At 37.7% G+C, this 19,619-nt stretch overlaps 1 protein-coding gene across 1 annotated transcript in view; it reads left to right on the top strand.

Moving 5' to 3' along the window:
- SNTG1 (syntrophin gamma 1) overlaps nucleotides 1-19,619 on the top strand; it is a 664,017-nt gene that overhangs the window by 237,022 nt on the left and 407,376 nt on the right. The window contains exon 9 of the mRNA XM_004386583.2: nucleotides 14,738-14,868. Coding sequence (XP_004386640.1) covers nucleotides 14,738-14,868 — 131 coding nt within the window. The remainder of the gene's footprint in view (nucleotides 1-14,737; nucleotides 14,869-19,619) is intronic.

The raw sequence follows: 19,619 nt of genomic DNA on the forward strand, positions 1-19,619 counted from the left end.
TCCTCAGTAAAGATCAGAAAAACTAAGTCAGAATCACATGTCAATCGTGAAACGTTAAGCATCCAATGAAGAGATAAAGAACTCAGCCAAGCACTGAATGGAATAAGAAACTGACTGAGAACAGAGATGGAGGAGAGATACATACACAGATCCCCTATCAGCTAACACAGCATGGATCCAGCATCTTGGACTCCTATCAGGGATCAGCGAACAAGAGGTAGGAGAAAGCAGCTTCACGGAGCTTCCGGTAAGAAACAGAACAACAGATAACAAGCGATAGATGCTTTCCCACCCCTCCCCCACCCTTCTTCACTCCCACTTAGCCTTCTGTGCTTCTTGCAGCTGCAGTCTTTTGTCTGGAAAGCACCAGCTTCACCCCGGTGTCACTTGCATTCCACCTGCCCACACTGGCCGGCTTCCTGAGTGCTTTTTGTTGGTTGCTAGTGTTGCTTTTTTCTGCTTCTTTAGAATTCTTCCTTACCTCTCACCATCTCTCCCTCTTTTCTCTCAAATACCTGGGTCCATGTGCCATCTTTGCTTCTTCCTGAAAGGCTACAAAACACCACTTGACTGTGAAACTGCTTCCTGGCCTGTGCCACCACGCTGGTGGGACCAACAGGGCTTTTTCATTTGTTTGTTTGTTTGCTCTGATTTGTTCTGTTTTGATTTGTTTTTTCGTGTTCATTTTCTTTTCTTGGCTTGGGAGCCCCTTCTAGCCAGGCAGTACTGCATGGCTTGGAAGCTACTCACACGGGGACATCCCTGGGGGCATTTCGTTTTTCTTGTTTTTTGGGTTTGGGTTTTTTGTTTCTTTGTTTTCTTTTCTTCTCTCTCTTACTCCTTTTTTGTCTTTCTTCATTTCCAGTTTCTCTATTTATTCTTTTTTCTTCTTTTACCCTTTTTCTTTTTTTCATTTTGTTTTCACCATTTCTCAGTCTCTCATCTCTCCACTCCAATAGCAAGCCCCCTTAGCATTCTTTTTTGATTGTTTATTTTTGGCTCCTGTTCCTCTCTCCTCTCTCTCCTCTTTTCCATACCCATTTAGCTCCACACATCAGTCTAACCCCTTCTTCCTGCAACCTGCACCAAGTGCTGAACATCACACTCCCCAAGCAGAACAGGCATGGCCTATTGGAACCTGCCCTGCACTGATTTCTGGTCCACACTATCAGCCCCAGTAAGTGCCACAAACAACCCATCCCAGCAACTCTCCTTCAGCTGGACCTGCCCTGCTGTACCATAACTAAGTGACTGACCATGCCCATTGGAAAAGGAGGTGAAAAGTATTAAGCCCACAGATGAGCAAACAACAAAGAACGCACAGCCCACCTTCTCAGATGTAACCAAATAAAACAAAAAAGCAGGAAAAAACAAACAAATCTACAATCAATAAATGAGGAAAATAACCACTGAATGTCCCAAAGACAGCAGACAATATCAAAACATTTACAAAAACAGGACAGAATGGTTCCAGTAGGAGTCCAAAATAAAACACCAGATGACTTTCCAGTAGAAGAAAAGGCACAAGACCTGACTGATAGGGAATTCAAATCTCTAATATTCAGAATTATCCAAGAGTTGAAGTAAAAAGTAGAGAAAACTGAGGAAAAAATAGACAAATTCATGGAAAAATACAGACAAAAAAATGGAAAAATTCAAGAAAATATTACAAGAACAAAATGGTAAAATAATTTCACAACTAGATATCATACAAAAACAACTATTAGAAATCCAAATGATAAACAACCAGATTTCAGAAATGGACAGTGTCATAGAAGGGCTGAGGAGCAGGTTTGAAATGACGGAAGATAGGATCAGAGAAACTGAAGAAAAACACTGTCTGAGGAAAAATCAGAAAAAAGAATGAAGAAAAATGAAGAAACCCTGAGAATTATGTGGGATACAATCAAGAGCAAACATTTGCAAGTGATCAGAGTTCCAGAACAGGGGGAAAAAACAGAAAACAGAGAGAAGATTGTTGAAGAACTGCTGACAGAAAACTTCCCCAATATCATGAAAGATGAAAAGCTGGCCATCCAAGAAGCTCAACAAACCCCATATAGGATAGACCTCAAAAGAAAATCACCAAGGAATACCATAATCACACTCACTAAAAACAAAGACAAGGAATCCTGGGAGCAGCTCATGAAAAAAAAGTCACATACAGAGGAGAAACAATAAGACTAAGCTCTGATTATTCTGCAAAAACCATGCAGACAAGAAGGCAATGGGATGACATATATAAAACCTTGAAAGAAAAAAATTGCCAGGCAAGAATAATATATCATGAGAAGGGGCCAAGATGGCAGAGTAGTCAGACGGCTTACTATATCTCTCTTACAACAAAGACCTGGAAAAACAAATTATTTAATTGTATATGAATATCTATGAGCCCTGAACAAGGCAAAATTGAGGAATCGGACTGAGTGGCAGGGGGAGAGGGAAACGGTTCTAAAGAGGCAAGAAGTGGCAGACCAGACTGGGCTTCAACTCTTCAGCCCCGACTGGCTCTGAGCTACATAGTAAAGCAGGCAAACAGATGTGTGCACATGCTCAGGAGACAGTTTCCACATCGAGAAAGACCTGGCAGCAAAGATTCTGCTTGGACATGCCAAACTAGTGAAAAGCAGCTCCCACGTGGCTAAAGATAAGGACATGAGTGTGGCCTTTCACAAGGATTTTTTTTAAAAAAGCCTATTTGGGAAAAACCTTTCTCCCTTTTACCGCCTCCCTCCCCGCACTGCACTAGTCCAGCCTTCCAAAGTCTGAGTCCACTGGGCAGAAAGCAGATCCAAAAAGGCACCCAGACCCATTCTCCTGGCCTTGGAGAGGAAACACATAAGCTACTGGCTCCCGTAAGCCAGGAACTCAGGGTCAGAACAGCTCCTTTGCTAGGGACAGGCATATGGGGTCTGCAGACTCTGAGTGCCTTACACCCCTGTATAAACTTGTGGGGACCCATCACAACAATGTTAGCTCTCACTACCACAGTACAATGGGGTAAACACCTGAAGTCTAACTTCAACTGTTTCAGCTGTGAAGTGGCAGATTTGTGACCCTCGACAGCACTGCCCTTAAAGCAGACAGCTTTACCCATACACACCAGGGGCTTGAGGACTGGTGGTGTCACCTATGCCACCTAGTCACTGCTACAGGAGTCCAAGAATAAGGGGTGCCTTTTGGTCTCTACAGCCAACAGAGTGGGGTACTCATAGTCTGGCTGCAAAACTCACCTACGTACTCGCCCTAGGGAATAGGGACACGCTTTCCTTTCAGACTCTCAGGGGAAGCCGTCAGCCACCAGCCTGGCTCAACATGTGACCCCCTACTGCAACCAGATACCAGTGCCTACACCAAACACCAATGCCAAAGACTGTAGGTGAGAGCCTGCACCACTCACTTGGTGATCGACTGCCTGGACACCTGAGCTGAATCCATACAGGAAGATTTAATGGACTCCTGTGTGCACATACTTAGTTACAGAACTAAATACCTGATGATAGGACTTTAGAGCTTCAAAGGTGCCAATAATCAAAGTAGCACTCATGAACATCCTATTTGGGCATATCAAAGCAAAACAAAACAAGAAGCTAGGACTCACAAAAGAAATACAACATAAAATTATAATAAATTATTGATGGCTCGGAGACAATAGTCAATATCAAGTCACATAAAGAGGCAGTCCATTGTGGCTTTAGCAAGCTCCCAACATAATCAATAAATTCTCTGCAGGAAGAGAATTTCTTGGAATTACCAGAGGCAGAATATAAAATCTTAATATACAGAAGTCTTCAAGAAATTAGAAAGGCAATTCTCAAAACGTAGAAACAGCCAAAGAATATACAGACAAAGTAGTAGTGGAACTAAAAAAATTATTCAAGAACATAATGACAAATTTAATAGGTTGCAAGAATCCATAGAGAGACAGCAATCACAAATCCAGAAGATTAACAATAAAATTTCAAAATTAGACAACTCAAGAGGAAGTCGTAGGAGCAGAATAGAGGCAATGGAAGTCAGAATTAGTGAGATTGAAGATAAAGCACTTGATGCCAACTTATTTGAGGAAAAATCAGATAAAAGAATTAAAAAGAATGAAGAAACTCTAAGAGTTATGTGGGACTTTATCAAGAGAAATAACCTATGAGTGATTGAAGTACCAGAACAGGGAGAGATAACAGAAAATACAGAGAAAATTGTTGAAGATTTGTTGACAGAAAACTTCCCTGATATCATGAAAGATGAGAAGATATCTATCCAAGATGCTCATGGAGCACCACATAAGGTAGATCCCAAACGAAAGTCATGAAGACATATTATAATTAAAATGACCAAAACCAAAGATAAAGAGGGAATTTTAAGAGCAGCTAGGGATAAAAGAAAAGCCATCTACAAAGGAGAACCAATTAGAATAAGCTCGGACTACTCAGCAGAAACCATGCAGGCAAGAAGACAATAGGATGACGTATATAAAACCTTGAAGGAAAACAAATGCCAGCCAAGAATTATATATCCAGCAAAACTGTCACTCAAATATGTTGAAATTAGGGCATTTCCAGAGAAACAGAAGCTTAGGGAATTTGCAAAAACCAAACCAAAATTACAAGAAATACTAAAGGGTGTCCTCTGGTTAGATAATCAATTACATTAGATAACCACACAAGACTAGACAACAGGAGAGAGAAACCAGATATTGACTCAGATAGGCAAGTCAAAAATACATCAAAGCGAAACACTGAAAATAGGGATACAGAGATATCAACATATAAAAATGACAACATCAAAACAAAAAAGAGGGACTTATAAAAATGCAGACTTTCATTTTTTATATGAAGAGGAAGTCAAGGTGATATAAAGAAATAAAAGACTGGTATAAACTTAGAAAAATAGGGGTAAATATTAAGGTAACCAAAAGGAATTTAACAATCCTACAAATCAAAATAAAAAAGAAGAAAAATATAAAGACCCACTAAACACAAAACCTATAACAATGAAAAAGATGAAAAAAATACACAAAGAAAAATGACTCAGCCCAGAAAATTAAGGGGAACAAAGAAACTGTGAACAATACACAAAAAGAGACAACAAGATGACAACACTAAACTCAGACCTATCAATAATTACACTGAATGTAAATCAACTTAATGAACCAATAAAGAGAGAGTGCAGATTGGATAAAAAAGCATGATCCGTCTATAGTTGCCGACAAGAGATGCACCTTAGACTTAAAAACACAAACAGGCTAAAACTCAAAGGATGGAAAAAAATATATCAAGCGAACAACACTCAAAAAAGAGCAGGAATGGCAATATTAGTCTCTGACAAAATAAAATTTAAAGTAAAATCCACCGCAAAAGATAAGGAAAGGCACTGTATAATGATTAAAGGGTCAATACACCGGAAGGACATAACTATAATAAATAATTACCCACCCAAAGACAGGGCTCCAAAATACGTAAAACAAACTCTAACAGCACTGATAAGAGAGATAGACAGCTCCACAATAGTATTAGGAGACTTCAACACGCCACTTTCAGTGAAAGACAGAACATCCAGAAAGAAGCTCAACAAAGACGCGGAAGAGCTAACTGCTACAGTCAACTAACTAGATTTCATAGACATATACCGAACACTCCACCCAACAGCAGCCAAGTATACTTTCTTTTCCAAAGTACATGGAACATTCTCCAGAATCAACCACATATTAGGCCATAAAGCAAGCCTTAACAAATCCAAAGCATTGAAATATTACAAAGCATCGTTTCTGACTATTAAGCCATAAAAGTAGAAATCAGCAACACAAAAAGCAAGGAAAAAATCAAATACATGGAAACAAAACAACAACAACACCTTGCTCAAAAACTACTGGGTTATAGAAGAAATTAAGGATGGAATAAAGAAATTCACAGAATGAAATGAGAATGAAAACACATCCTACCAGAACCTTTGGGACACAGCAAAATCAGTGATCAGTGGTCAGTTTTTAGCAATAAGTTCACACATCCAAAAAGAAGAAAGGGAAAGGGCCATAATCAAAACATTAACCCTACAACTGGAACAAATAGAAAGAGAGCAGCAAAAGAAGCCCACAGTCACCAGAAGGAAGGAAATAAGAATTAGAGCAGATTAATTAGAAATAGAGAATAGAAAAACAACTGAAGGAGTTAAGAAGACCAAAAATTTGTACTTTGCAAAGCTCAACAAAATTGATAAACCATCGGCCAAACTGACAAAAGAAAAACAGGAGAGGAAGAAGGTAAGCTGTATAAGAAATGAGATGGGTGATATCACAACAGATCCAACTGAAATTAAGAGAATCATAATAGATTACTATGAAAAATTGTACTCTAACAACTTTGAAAACCTAGAGAAAATGGACAAATTTCTAGAAACTCACTACCTACCTAAATTAACACAGAGGTAGAACAAATAATAAACCCTTAACAAAAGAAAAAATTGAAAATGTTATTAAAAAATTCCTGACAAAAGAAAGCCCCGGCCCGGATGGCTTCTCTGGAAAATTCTACCAAACTTTCAGAGAAAAGATAACACAACTTCTACTAAACGTTTTTCAGAGCATAGAAAAGGAAGGAATACTCCCAAACTCATTCTATGAAGCCAGCATAACCCTGATACCAAAACCAGGTAAAGACACCACAAAAAAGAAAATTACAGACCAATATCCCTCATGAACATTGATGCAAAAATCCTCAACAAAATTCTAGCCAATATAATTCAGCAACATATCAAGAAACTAATTCACCTTGAGCAAGTGGGATTTATATCAGGTATGCAGGAATGGTTCAACGTTAGAAAAACAATCAATGTAAACCATCACATAAATAAAAAACAAGAACCACATGATGTTATCAATCAATGCAGAAAAGGCATTCGACAAAGTCCAACACCCATTCATGATAAAAACTCTCAACCAAATAGGAATAGAAGGGAAATTCCCCAATATACTTAAGGGCATTTATACAGAGCCAACAGCCAACATCATCCTAAATGGTGAGACTTTGAAAGCATTCCCCTTGAAAACGGGAACCAGACAAGGATGCCCTCTATCACCACTCTTATTCAACATTGTGCTAGAGGTCCTAGCCAGAGCAATTAGGCTAGAAGAAGATATAAAGGCATCCAAATTGGTAGGGAAGAAGTTAAATTATCTCTATTCGCAGATGATATGATATTATACACTGAAAACGCCAAAGAATCCACAAGAAAACTACTGGAACTAATAGAAGATTTCAGCAAAGTTTCAGGATACAAGATAAACATACAGAAATTAGTTGGATTCCTTTACACCAAGAAAGAGAACCTTGAAGAGGAAATTATCAAATAAATACCGTTTACAATACCCCCCCCCCAGAAGATAAAATAGTCAGGAATAAATATAATCAGAGAAGTAAAAGATCTATAGAGAGAAAACTACAAGACACTACTGCAAGAAACTAAAAGAGACCTGCATAAGTGGAAAAATACACCTTGCTCATGGATAGGTAGACTCAACATGGTGAAAATGTCAATTCTACAGATACAATGCCATCCCGATCCAAATTCCACCAGCACTTTTTAATGAGTTAGAGGAAAAAATCACCAACTTCATATGGAAAGGGAAGAGACCTCAAATAAATAAAGCGTTACTCAAGAAGAAGAATAAAGTGAGAGGTCTTACACTACCTGATTTTAGGACCTATTATACTGCCAAGGTAGTCAAAACAGCCTGGTACTGGTATAACAACAGATACATAGACCAATGGAACAGAGTTGAGAATCCAGATATAAGCTCATCCACCTCTCTGCAGCTAATATTTGACAAAAGGCCCAAAGTCCATTAATTTGGGAAAAGATAGTCTCTTTAACAAATGGTGTTGACATAAATGGATATCCATTTGCAAAAAACTGAAACAAGACCCATACCTCACACCATGTACAAAAGGTAACTCAAAATGGATCAAAGACTTAAATATAAAATCGAAAATGATAAAGAAAAAAATAGTTTCAACGCTAGGAGCCCTAATATATGGCATAAACATTATACGAACCATAAGTAACAATGCACAAGCACCAGAAGAGAGACTAGATAAAGGGGAGCTCTTAAAAATCAAACACTTACGCTCACCAAAAGAGAAAAAGACAACCTACAGACTGGGAAGAAAATTTTGGCTGCGACAAATCCGATCAGCGTCTCATCTCTAAAATCTACAACACACTCAAAACCTCAACAACAAAAATACAAATAACCCAATTAAAAAATGCGCAAAGGATTTGAACAGGCACTTTGCCAAAGAAAATGTTCAGGCACTAACAGACACATGAAGAAATGTTCACTATCATTAGCCATTAGAGAAAGGCAGATCAAAACTACAATGAGATATCATCTCACGTCAGCAAAGCTAGCCTTAATCCGAAAAACACAAAATAATAAATGTTGGAGAGGTTGTGGAGAGACTGGAACACTTCTACACTGTTGGTGGGAATGTAAAATGGTACATCCACTTTGGAAATCTATTTGGTGCTTCTTTAAAAAGCTAGAAATAGAAGTACCATAAGTTCTAGCTATCCCGCTCCTTGCAATATATCCTGTAGAAATAAAAGCCATCACAAGAATAGATATATGCACGCCCATGTTCATTGCGGCACTGTTCACAATGGCAAAAAGATGGAAATAAACTAGGTGCCCATCAATGAATGAATGGATAAACAAATTGTGGTATATTCACATAATGGAATACAAAGCAACAATAAAGAACAACAATGAAGCCATGAAATATCTTAACACTTAGTGGAAGCTGCAACTTATTATGCTGAGTGAATTTAGTCAGTCACAGAAGGACAAATACTGTACAAGACCACTATTATAAGAACTCAAGAAAAGGTTTAAACACAGAAGAAAACATTCTTTGATGGTTACCAGGGTGGGGAGGGAGGGTGAGGGTTATTCACTAACTAGATATTAGATATGAATCATCTTAGGTGAAGGGAAGTACAGCTCACACATTAAAGGGAATTCAGCACAGCTGGACAAAACCAAAGCTAAGAAGTTTCCTGAATACAATCAAATACTTTGAGAGAAAGAGTAACAGGGGTAGGAGTCTGGAGACCATGCTTTCAGGGGACATCTAGGTCAATTGGCATAACAAAGCTTTTTAAGAAAAATTTCTGCATCCTACTTTGGTGAGTGGCGTCTAGGGTCTTAAAAGCTTGCAAGCGGCCATCTAAGATGCATCAGTTGTTCCCAACCACCTGGAGTAAAGGAGAATGAAGAACACTAAAGACACAAGAAAAGTATTAGCCCAAAAGACAGAAAGGGCCACATAAACCCGAGACCTCATCAGCCTGAGACTAGAGGAACTAGATGGTGCCTGGCTACCACCAATGACCACCCTGACAGGGAACACAACAGAGAGTCCCTGATGGAGCAGGAGAAAGATGGGGTGCAGAACTCAAATTCTAGTAAGAAGACCAGACTTAATGGTCTGACTGAGACTGGAAATACCCCGGAAAGCATGACCCCGGGACTCTTTATCAGCCCAGAACTAAAACAATTTCTGAGGTGAACTCTTCAGACAGGGATTGGACTGGACTGTGGGGCATAAAGTGATACTTGCAAAGAGTTTGCCTCTTATTCAAGTAGATGCAAGAGACCAAAGGGGAAGCTTCTGTCCAGAGGTGAGATGGGAAGGCAGACAGGGTTAGGAGCTGGTTGAATGGGGTATCAGGGGCGAAAAGGAGAAGTGTCCTGTCACAGGATGGGGTGAGCAATTAGGGTCACATAACAATGTATTTATAAAATTTTGTATGGGAGACTAACTTGAAATGTACACTTCATTTAACTACAACAATAAAAAAAAAAAAAGAATAATATATCCTGGAAAACTCTCTTTTAAATATGATGGTGAAATTAAGTCATTTCCAGAAAAACAGAAATTAAGGGGCTATGTAAAAACCGAACAGAACTTACAAGACTTAAAAAAGGAGTCCTCCAATCTGAGAATAAACATCAGACCACAGGCTGAATACAAGACACTAGATTGTACTAGCCAGATACCAACCTAGGAAATGAACTCTTAAGGACTGTGCAAAACCAAAAGAATTACAACAGGGAATCAGAGAGGTTAATCTCTAAATGACAATAACATCAGAACAATAAAAGAGGGAATAAACGTTGTAGGTATAGAATCTTCTAATGGACAGGAAGGCAAGGTGATTCGAAGTAATAATAGACTGGTTCAAAACTAGGAAGATGAGGGTAAATTTCAAGGGAACCACAAAGAAGGTTAACAAACCTACTCATCAAAATAAAGAAGAAAAACATAAAGTCTCCTCGGTAAACACAAAATCTATAATAATGAAATAAAAGAAAAAACACAAACAAAGGAACTCTGCACAAGAGAGTAAGAGGAACAAAGAAAACATCAGCACCAGAAAGAAAAAGCACTACAAAATGCAATCCAACTCCTAGGAATATATCCTAGAGAAATAAGCTGTCACACGAACAGACATATGCACACCCATATTCATTGCAGCACTGTTCACAATAGCAAAAAGATGGAAACAACCTTGATGCCCATTAACAGATGAATGGATAAACAAACTATGGTACATACACACAATGGAGTATTATGCAATGATAAAGAACAATGATGAATCTGTGGAGCATCTCATAACAGGGATGAAACTGGAGGACATTATGCTAAGTGAACTAAGTCAATCACAAAATGACAAATATTGTATGAAACCTCTACTGTAAAAACTCACGTAAAAGTTTACACACAAAAAGAAACAATCTTTCTTAGTTACGAGGGATGGGAGGGGTGGGGTAGAACTAAATAGACAATAGATAATTGGTAACTTTGGTGAAGGGTAAGACAGTAAACAATACTGGGGAATACAGCACAACTTGTACAAGGAAAGGTCATGGAAGCTCCATAGACACATCCAAACTCCCTGAGGGACTGAATTGCTGGGCAGAGGGCTGTGGGGACCATGGTCTCAGGGAACATCTAGCTCAACTGGCATAACACCCTTTATAAAGGCAATATTTTACATTCTACCTTAGTGAGTAGCATCTGGCGTCTTAAAAGCCTGTGAGCAGCCATCTAAGATACTCCACTGGTCTCATCCCTCTGGGAGCAAGGGAGAATGAATAGAACAGGATACAAGGAAAAGATTAGTTCAAAGGACTAATTGTCCACAGCTACCAAGGCCTCCACCAGACTGAGTCCAGTACAGCTAGATGGTGCCACCACTGACTGCTCTAACAGGGATCACAATAGAGATTCTGGACAGAGCTGGAAAAGGATGTAGAACAAAATTTTAACTCACAAAATAAGACCAGATTTACTGCCCTGACAGAGACTGGAGAAACCACGAAAGTATGGCCCCTGGATACCCTTTTAGCTCAATGGTGAAGTTACTCCCAAAGTTCACCGTTCAGCAGGGAATTGTTGAGCTTCATAAAACAAAACAGGACTAACGAGGCACAGCAGTCCAGGGACAAGGACTAGAAGGCAGGAGGGATAGGGAAGCTGGTGATAGAGAACCCAAGGTTGAGAAGGGACAAGGATGACATGTTGTGGGGTTGTTAACCATTGTCATAGGGCATTATGTGTATTAACTGTTTAATGAGAAACTATTTGTTCAGTAAACCTTCATCTAAGGTCCAAAAAAAAAAAAAAAAAATCTATGTGAGATCAAATTGACAAGAGCAACTGAAAAGGTTTGATGGGAAGCCTAAGGGGCAATGCGTTGAAGATAATGGTGATGGAGTAATTTGGAAAACGATAGTGGGAATAGCAGTGCAATTGGAAGAATGTGATTGATGTCACTGAATTACACATGTAGAAACTTTTGAAATGGTGTAACTTTGGCCCTGTATATTTTCCCCAAAAAAAGCATCCTCCAAGATCTCGAAGGTAGAGTGTTGACATGCTGTGGTGGGGTTCTTAACCAATGTCATAAAACAATATTTGTACAGACTGTTTAATGAGAAACTGTTTTGTAAACCTCCATCTAAAGTACAATAAAAAAAATTAAAATAAATAAAAGTTACACAGAGAAAATAATCAAGATAGAAGATCTGAATTAGTTTTTCCATTGTTTTATTTCTGATTATGAATGTTAAGTGTGTTGTAATAGATGCTTTTGCTCTGAAATTAAGAATTCTGGCTTTATCACTGACTGTCTGGATGGCTTAAGTTAACTGCTGTAGAACTCTCAGCAGTGCCTTTGTGCACTGTATCCCAAGAGTAGGTCTCAGCTGCATGCAGAGAGGGGCTTAGTTACATCAAAGATGGTGTAAAGAATTTAGGTAATGCGTGTAAAGTACTTAATTTAGCTAATTAGTATTACTAATTGCTGTCTCCATAGTAGTATTAGTAAGGGTGTTCTTACTAGAAGTTCTGTGTTTCCAATAATTTTGTCCACTATTCAAGCTTATTATTATTTTTTAGAAAGTACTTTCCTCATCATTTTTTACTGACAGGCACAATTAGTGTTTCAATCATCCTGCTGTTATGAGTAAATGTACAATTTCCGTTAGCCATTAAAGAAAGTGAAACTAGCAAGACGTTCAATTCTAGACTCTGCTCTAAGAACTTGTTTATTTATTACGTACTATAATCTTACTGGTAGTTAATATTATTATCCCCAGTTTTGAGACAGGAAAAATAAGGCACAGAGGGTTTAAATAAGTGGTCCGGGGTTAAAGGAGTAGTCAGGGACAGGACGCAGTCTGATTCTGAGCCTGGGCCCTCACAATCTCTGTTGTACTCTTTCCCAACCAACACTGTGTCATATTCCAACCAGCATAGCATCCAACACGGAGGACACGAGAAAGATTAACATGGGTCTAGGTGTGTGCCTTTGCTATCACCAGATAGATGGTATAAGCAATTGTCTCATACCCAGAGGACGGACATCTTAGAGACCAAGGCTCTCTCAGTGAAGTCTCAGCAACAGGGTGTCGACACTGAGTCACAGGAGCCAATCAACTCTTTCAGCACTTTTAAAGTGCTCTAAGGATTTAGTCCACACTGACATGCACAATCTGTGACAATTAACAGGATAATGTCAAAGAACACTCAATCTTTTGTAAAAATAATGTTTTTTTAAGCAATTTCGAACAGATTAATGTTTAATAATGTGTACACTAATAGAGGTTCAACATTCAAAGTAAAGTAGTGCCTCCTAACATCATCACTCAAAAATCAGTGACTGGAGAGAAATCAATGTCAACAGTTCCCTGATGAAATTGAGACTTGACCCACTTACAACCCACGGCAAATTAAATATTAACGTTATTTGACATCCTGGAGACACAGAGAAATTTCAACAGTGCTGCTGAAATAATGAAAGAAGTATGAGTCAACATCAAGTCAAAGTTCAATTTTTACTCAAATATATGTGTCTTCTATATACAAGGAAAAACCTTCTAATGAAATTTAAAATACTTCAGAGTGATCATGGACAGACGGATCCCCAGCACTGGAACTACAGAGGATATTGTTTGGGACAAAAGAATGATTTTTAGGAAATGAATTTGAATTTCTTTTGGCAGTGTAAATCCTAGGTTCTTCTAAGGTCCTGCACTTTTGTGTTTCTTTTTTTTTTCTTTCTTTTTTTTTTATTGTACTTCAGGTGAAGGCTTACAGAACAAATAGGTTCTCATTAAACATAGTACACATATTGTTTTATGACATTGGTTAACAACCCCACAACATGTTAACCCTCTAACTTCTCAACCTTTTTTTGGTGAAAATACATATAGCTGAAAACACACCATTTCAGAAATTTCTACATGCACAGTTCAGTGACATTGTAAGGTCCTGCACTTTTGGGTTGAATTACATTAAACCATGTAACAGATTTAAATGCCTTATTGGCTGTGGAGAGAAAATGAGTTTACAATTTCTGCAACAAACTCAGAAGTAAATTATTTCACTTGCCCATGTAGAATTTAGTGTTTGTTGTAATAATTTAATCTCCTAGAAAATTAGAGAAGTAACTGTATAGACCTTAAAACATTATGTATAATTCAAAATATAAATCAGTATTCATGCTAGAAATGAGTCAATATGTTAACAAAAATAGAATGTTTTAATCACATAGTTTTCAAAAGCTACACATGTGTATTATACTCTTCTAATTTACAATAATTGTAAATACTAAACCATACTGATTGGCATATTTCAGATAAATAACCATGTTCTAACCATGACATTAAAACAATATAAAACATTTTATATACATGAAGTTAAAACAATGGACAAAGATTTCCTTGAGTAGTTTTTTTGAAAGTTGTTTTTATAAGAATGTTCACTCTAGTCAAAAAATATTTAGAAGTAACTGATAACAATGCTTGGCACTTAGAAGGTACTAAAAAATTATTGCCTATTGAATGAACTAAGGCTTATTTCTATTTTTGTCAATTATTAGTTCATTGAGGTTACAGTTAGTTTTGCTTCATCTTTTCTGTTAAATTAATTCAGTTCTGTCACACAATTATTGTTTTCTCCTTTCCCTCCCCTCATATTGCTTTCATCATCATTCTTGATCTCATTGGTTACTTCCTCACATACTTTGAGAACTCCACTAATCAAGAAGTTAACAACTACAATTTTAGTGTAATAAGTATGGTCTTTTAATCATTTAGGAAAAAAAAATAGAAAAAGACATAGAAACCCAAAACACAGAAGGAAAAAGTGATTCTGAATGTTTGTATTTACTTTAGGACACATTATCATGTTCCTCATGGCCAACATCATCAGGCCTGAGATGGGAAAAGCGATGGTGTGACCTCAGACTGATTCCTCTACTTCATTCGCATTTCTCTCAGTACTTTCCTGGGACAGATCTGAGTCGGTGAGTTCATGTGCATGAGTTCTGATTTTTATTTTTTTTCCCATACAAAAATTTATATATACATTGTTATGTGACTCTAATAGCTCTAGCCATACTGCAACAACACACTCCTCCTTTCCACCCCTGATTTCCCATGTCCATTCAAACCACTCCTAACCCACTCTGCCTTCCATTCTCACCTCTGGACAGAAGCTGCCCATTTAGTCTCTTCTATCTACTTGAGTTAAGAGGCACACTCCTCACGAGTATCACTTTATGTCCCACAGTCCAGTCCAATCCCTGTCTGAAGAGTTGGCCCTCAGAAATTGTTTTCGTTCTGGGCTGATAGAGAATACAGGGGCCATGCTTTCCAGGATACCACCAGTCTCAGTCAGACCATTAAGTCTGGTCTTCTTAGTAGAATTTGAGTTCTGCACCCCACCTTTCTCCTGCTCCATCAGGAACTCTCTGTTGTGTTCCCTGTCAGGGCAGTCATTGGTGGTAGTCCAGCACCATCTAGTTCTTCTGGTCTCAGGCTGATGAAGTCTCGGGTTTATGTGGCCCTTTCTGACTCTTGGACTAATACTTTCCTTGTGTCTTTGGTGTTCTTCATTCTCCTTTACTCCAGGTGGTTGGGAGCAATTGATGCATCTTAGATGGCCGCTTACAAGCTTTTAAGACCCCAGACGCCACTCATCAAAGTAGGATGCAGAACATTTTCTTAATAAGCTTTGTTATGACAATTGACCTAGATGTTCCCTGAAAGCATGGTCCCCAGACTCCTACCCCTGCTACTCTGTCCCTCAAAGTGTTTGTATTCAGGAAACTTCTTAGCTTTTGTTTAGTCCAGTTGTGCTGACTTCCCCTGTAGTGAGTGCTGTCCTTCCCTTCACCTAAGATAATTCTTATCTACTATCTAATTAGTAAATAACCCTCACCCTCCCTCCCCACCCTGGTAACCACCAAAGAATGTTTTCTTCTGTGTTTAAATCTTTTCTTGAGTTCTTATAATAGTGGTCTTACACAATATTTGTCCGTCTGTGACTGGCTAAATTCACTCGGCATACTGACCTCTAGCTTCCTCCATGTTATATTTCATGGCTTCATAGTTGTTGTTTACCTTTGCGTAGTATTCCATTGTGTGGATATACCATAATTTGTTTATCCATTCATCTGTTGATGGGCACCTAGGTTGTTTCGATGTTTTGCTATTGTGAACAGTTCTCCAGTGAACATAGGTGTGCATATATCTATTCTTGTGTTGGCTCTTATTTCTCTAGGATATATTCCAAGGAGCTTGATAGCTGGATCGTATGATACTTCTATTTCTAGTTTTTTAAGGAAGCGCCAAATCAATTTCCAAAGTGATTGTACCATTTTACATTACCACCAACAGTGTGTAAGTGTTCTAGTCTCTCCACAACCTCTGCAGCATTTATTGTTTTGTATTTTTTGGATTAATGCTAACCTCACTGGGGTGAGAACATATCTCATTGTAGTTTTGATCTGCATTTCTCTAATGGCTAATGATCATGAGCATTTCGTCATGTGTCTGTTAGCTGCATGAATATCTTCTTTGGAAAAGTGCATGTTCATATCCATGCTCATTTTTTAATTGGGTTATTTGTCTTTTTGTTGTTGAGGTTTTGCAGTATCTTGTAGATTTTAGAGATTAGACTCTGATCGGATTTGTCGTGGCCAAAATTTTTTTCCCAGTCTATAGGTTGTCTTTTTCCTCTCTTGGTGAAGTCTTTTGATAAGCGTTAAGTGTTTGATTTTCAGGACCTCCCATTTAACTGGTCTCTCTTCTAGTGCTGGTACATTGTTACTTATGGTTCGTATTATGTTTATGCCATGTATTAGGGCTTCTAGCGTTGACCCTATTTTTTCTTCCATGATCTTTATCATTTTCGATTTTATATTTCTTTGATCCAGTTTGAGTTAGTTTTTGTGCATGATATTAAGTATGGGTCTTGTTTCAGTTTTTTGCAGATGGATATCCAGTTATGCCAGCACCATTTGTTAAAGAGACTATCTTTTCCCCAATTTACGCACTTTGGGACTTTGTCAAATTTCAGCTGCATGTAGGTGGATGAATTTATGTATGGATTCCCAATTCTGTTCCATTGGTCTATGTATCTGTTGTACCAGTACCAGGCTGTTTTCACTACCATGGAGGTATAATAGACTCTAAAATCAGGTAGTGTGAGGCCTTCCACTTTGTTCTTCTTCTTGAGTAATGCTTTATATATTTGGGGCTTCTGCCCTTTCCTTATGAAGTTGGTGATTTGTTTCTCCATCTCATTAAAAAATGCTGGTGGAATTTAGATTGGGATTGCATAGTATCTGTAAACTGCTTTGGGTATAATTGACATTTTTGCAATTTTGAGTCTACCTATCCATGAGCAAGGTATGTTTTTCCACTTATGCAGGTCTCCTTTGTTTTCTTGCAGTAGTATCTTTTAGTTTTCATTGTACAGGTCTCCTATGTCTCTGGTTAGATTTATTCCTAAGTATTTTATCTTTTTGGGGGCTATTGTCAATGGTATTGATTCGGTGATTTCCTCTTCTAGATTCTCTTTGTTGGGGTAGAGGAATCCACCTGATTTTCGTATGTTTATCTTGTATCCTGAAACTGCTGAAATCTTCTATTACTTCCAGTAGTTTTCTTGTGTATTCTTTGGGGTTTTCGGTGTATAAGATCATAGCATCTGCAAATTGAGACACTTTGACTTCTTCCATACAAATTTGGATGTCCTTTATTTCTTTTTCTAGCTTAATTGCTCTGGCTAGAACCTCCAGCACAATGTTGAATAAGAGCGGTGATAGAGGGCATCCTTGTGTGGTTCCCGTTCTCAAGGGGAATGCTTTGAAAGTATCTCCATTTGTAATGATGTTGGCTGTTGGCTTTGTATAAATGCCCTTAATTATGTAGAGGAATTTCCCTTCTATTCCTATTTTGTTGAGAGTTTTTATCATGAATGGGTGTTGGACTTTGTTGAATGCCTTTTCTGCATGGATAAGATTATCTGGTTCTTGTTTTTTATTAATATGATGGATTACATTGATCTTTTTTCTAATATTGTGTTCCAACCCTGCATACCTGGTATAAATCCCATTTGATCATAGTGAATTATTTTTTTGATATGTTGCTGAATTATATTGGCTAGAATTTTGTAGAGGATTTTTGCATCAATGTTCATGAGGGATATTGGTCTGTAATTTTCTTTTTTGTGGTGTCTATACCTGGTTTTGGTAACAAGTTTATGCTGGCTTCATAGAATCATTTTGTGAGTATTCCGTCCTTTTCTAAGCTCTGAAATACCTTTAGTAGCAGTGATGTAAACTCTTCTCTGAAAGTTTGGTAGAATTCTCCAGTGAAGCCATCCCAGCTAGGGATTTTTTTGTTTGGAATTTTTAAATTATCTTTTCAATCTCTTCTTTTGTTATAGTTTATTTAGTTGTTCTAACTCTGTGTTAGTTCAGGTAGGTAGTGAGATTCTAGAAATTTCTCCATTTCCTCAAGGTTTTCAGATATATAAGAGTACAGTTTTTGATGGTATTCTGTTATGATTCTTTTAATTTCATTTGTGTCTGTTGTGATATCACCCATCTCATTTCTTATATGGGTTATCTCTTTCCTCTCTTGTTTTTCTTTTGTCACTTTGGCCAATGGTTTATCAATTTTGTTGATCTTTTCAAAGAATCACCTTTTGGTCTTGTTAACTCTTTCAATTGTTTTTCTATTCTCTATTTCATTTAATTCTGTTCTAATTCTTATTATTTCCTTTCCTCTGGCGTCTGTGGACTTCTTTTGCTTCTCTTTTTCTATTTGTTGCAGTAGTAGGGTTAACGTTTGATTATGACCCTTTCTTCTTTTTGGATGTGTGCATTTATTTCTATAAACTGACCACAGAGGACTGCTTTTGCTGTGTTCCAAGGGTTCTGGTAGGATGTGTTTTAACTTTTGTTTGATTCTATGAATTTCTTTATTCCAGCCTCAATGTCTTCTATAACCCAGTAGTTTTTGAGCAAGGCATTCTTCAATTTTCATGTGTTTGATTTTTTCCCTTGCTTTTTCTGTTTTTGATTTCTACTTTAATGGCTTTATGTTTTAAAAAGATGCTTTGTAATAGTTCGATGTTCTGGATTCTGTTAAGGCTTGCTTTACGGCCTAATATGTGATATATTCTGGAGAATTTTCCATGTGCACTGGAAAAGAAAGTATACTTGGCTGCTGTTGGGTGGAGTGTTCGGTATATGTCTATGAGATCAAGTAGGTTGATTGCAACATTTAGCTCTTCCATGTCTTTATTGAGCTTCTTTCTGGATGTTCTGTCCTTCACCAAAAGTGTTGTGTTGAAGTCGGCTACTACTATCGTGCAGCTGTCTATATTTCTTTTCAGTGTTGTTAGAGTTTGTGTATTTTGGAGGCGTGTCATTGGGTGTATAAGTATTTATTATACTTATGTCCTCCTGGTGTATTGATCATTTAATCATTATATAGTGTTCTTCCTTATTCTTTGTTTTGGATTTTACTTTAAAGTCTATTTTGTCAGAGGTTAGTATTGCCATTCCTGCTCTTATTTGAGTGTTGTTTGCTTGATATATTTTTTTTCCATCCTTTGAGTTTTTGTTTGTGTCTTTAAGTCTAAGGTGTGTCTCTTGTAGGCAGCATATAGACGGATCGAGTTTTTTTTATCCAATCTGCCACTCTCTGTCTCTTTATTGGTGCATTTATTCCATTTATATTCAGCATAATTATTGATAGG

The sequence above is a fragment of the Trichechus manatus genome, unplaced genomic scaffold (genome assembly GCF_000243295.1).
Source record: "Trichechus manatus latirostris isolate Lorelei unplaced genomic scaffold, TriManLat1.0 scaffold00169, whole genome shotgun sequence".
NCBI classification, from domain to species: Eukaryota; Metazoa; Chordata; class Mammalia; order Sirenia; family Trichechidae; genus Trichechus; species Trichechus manatus.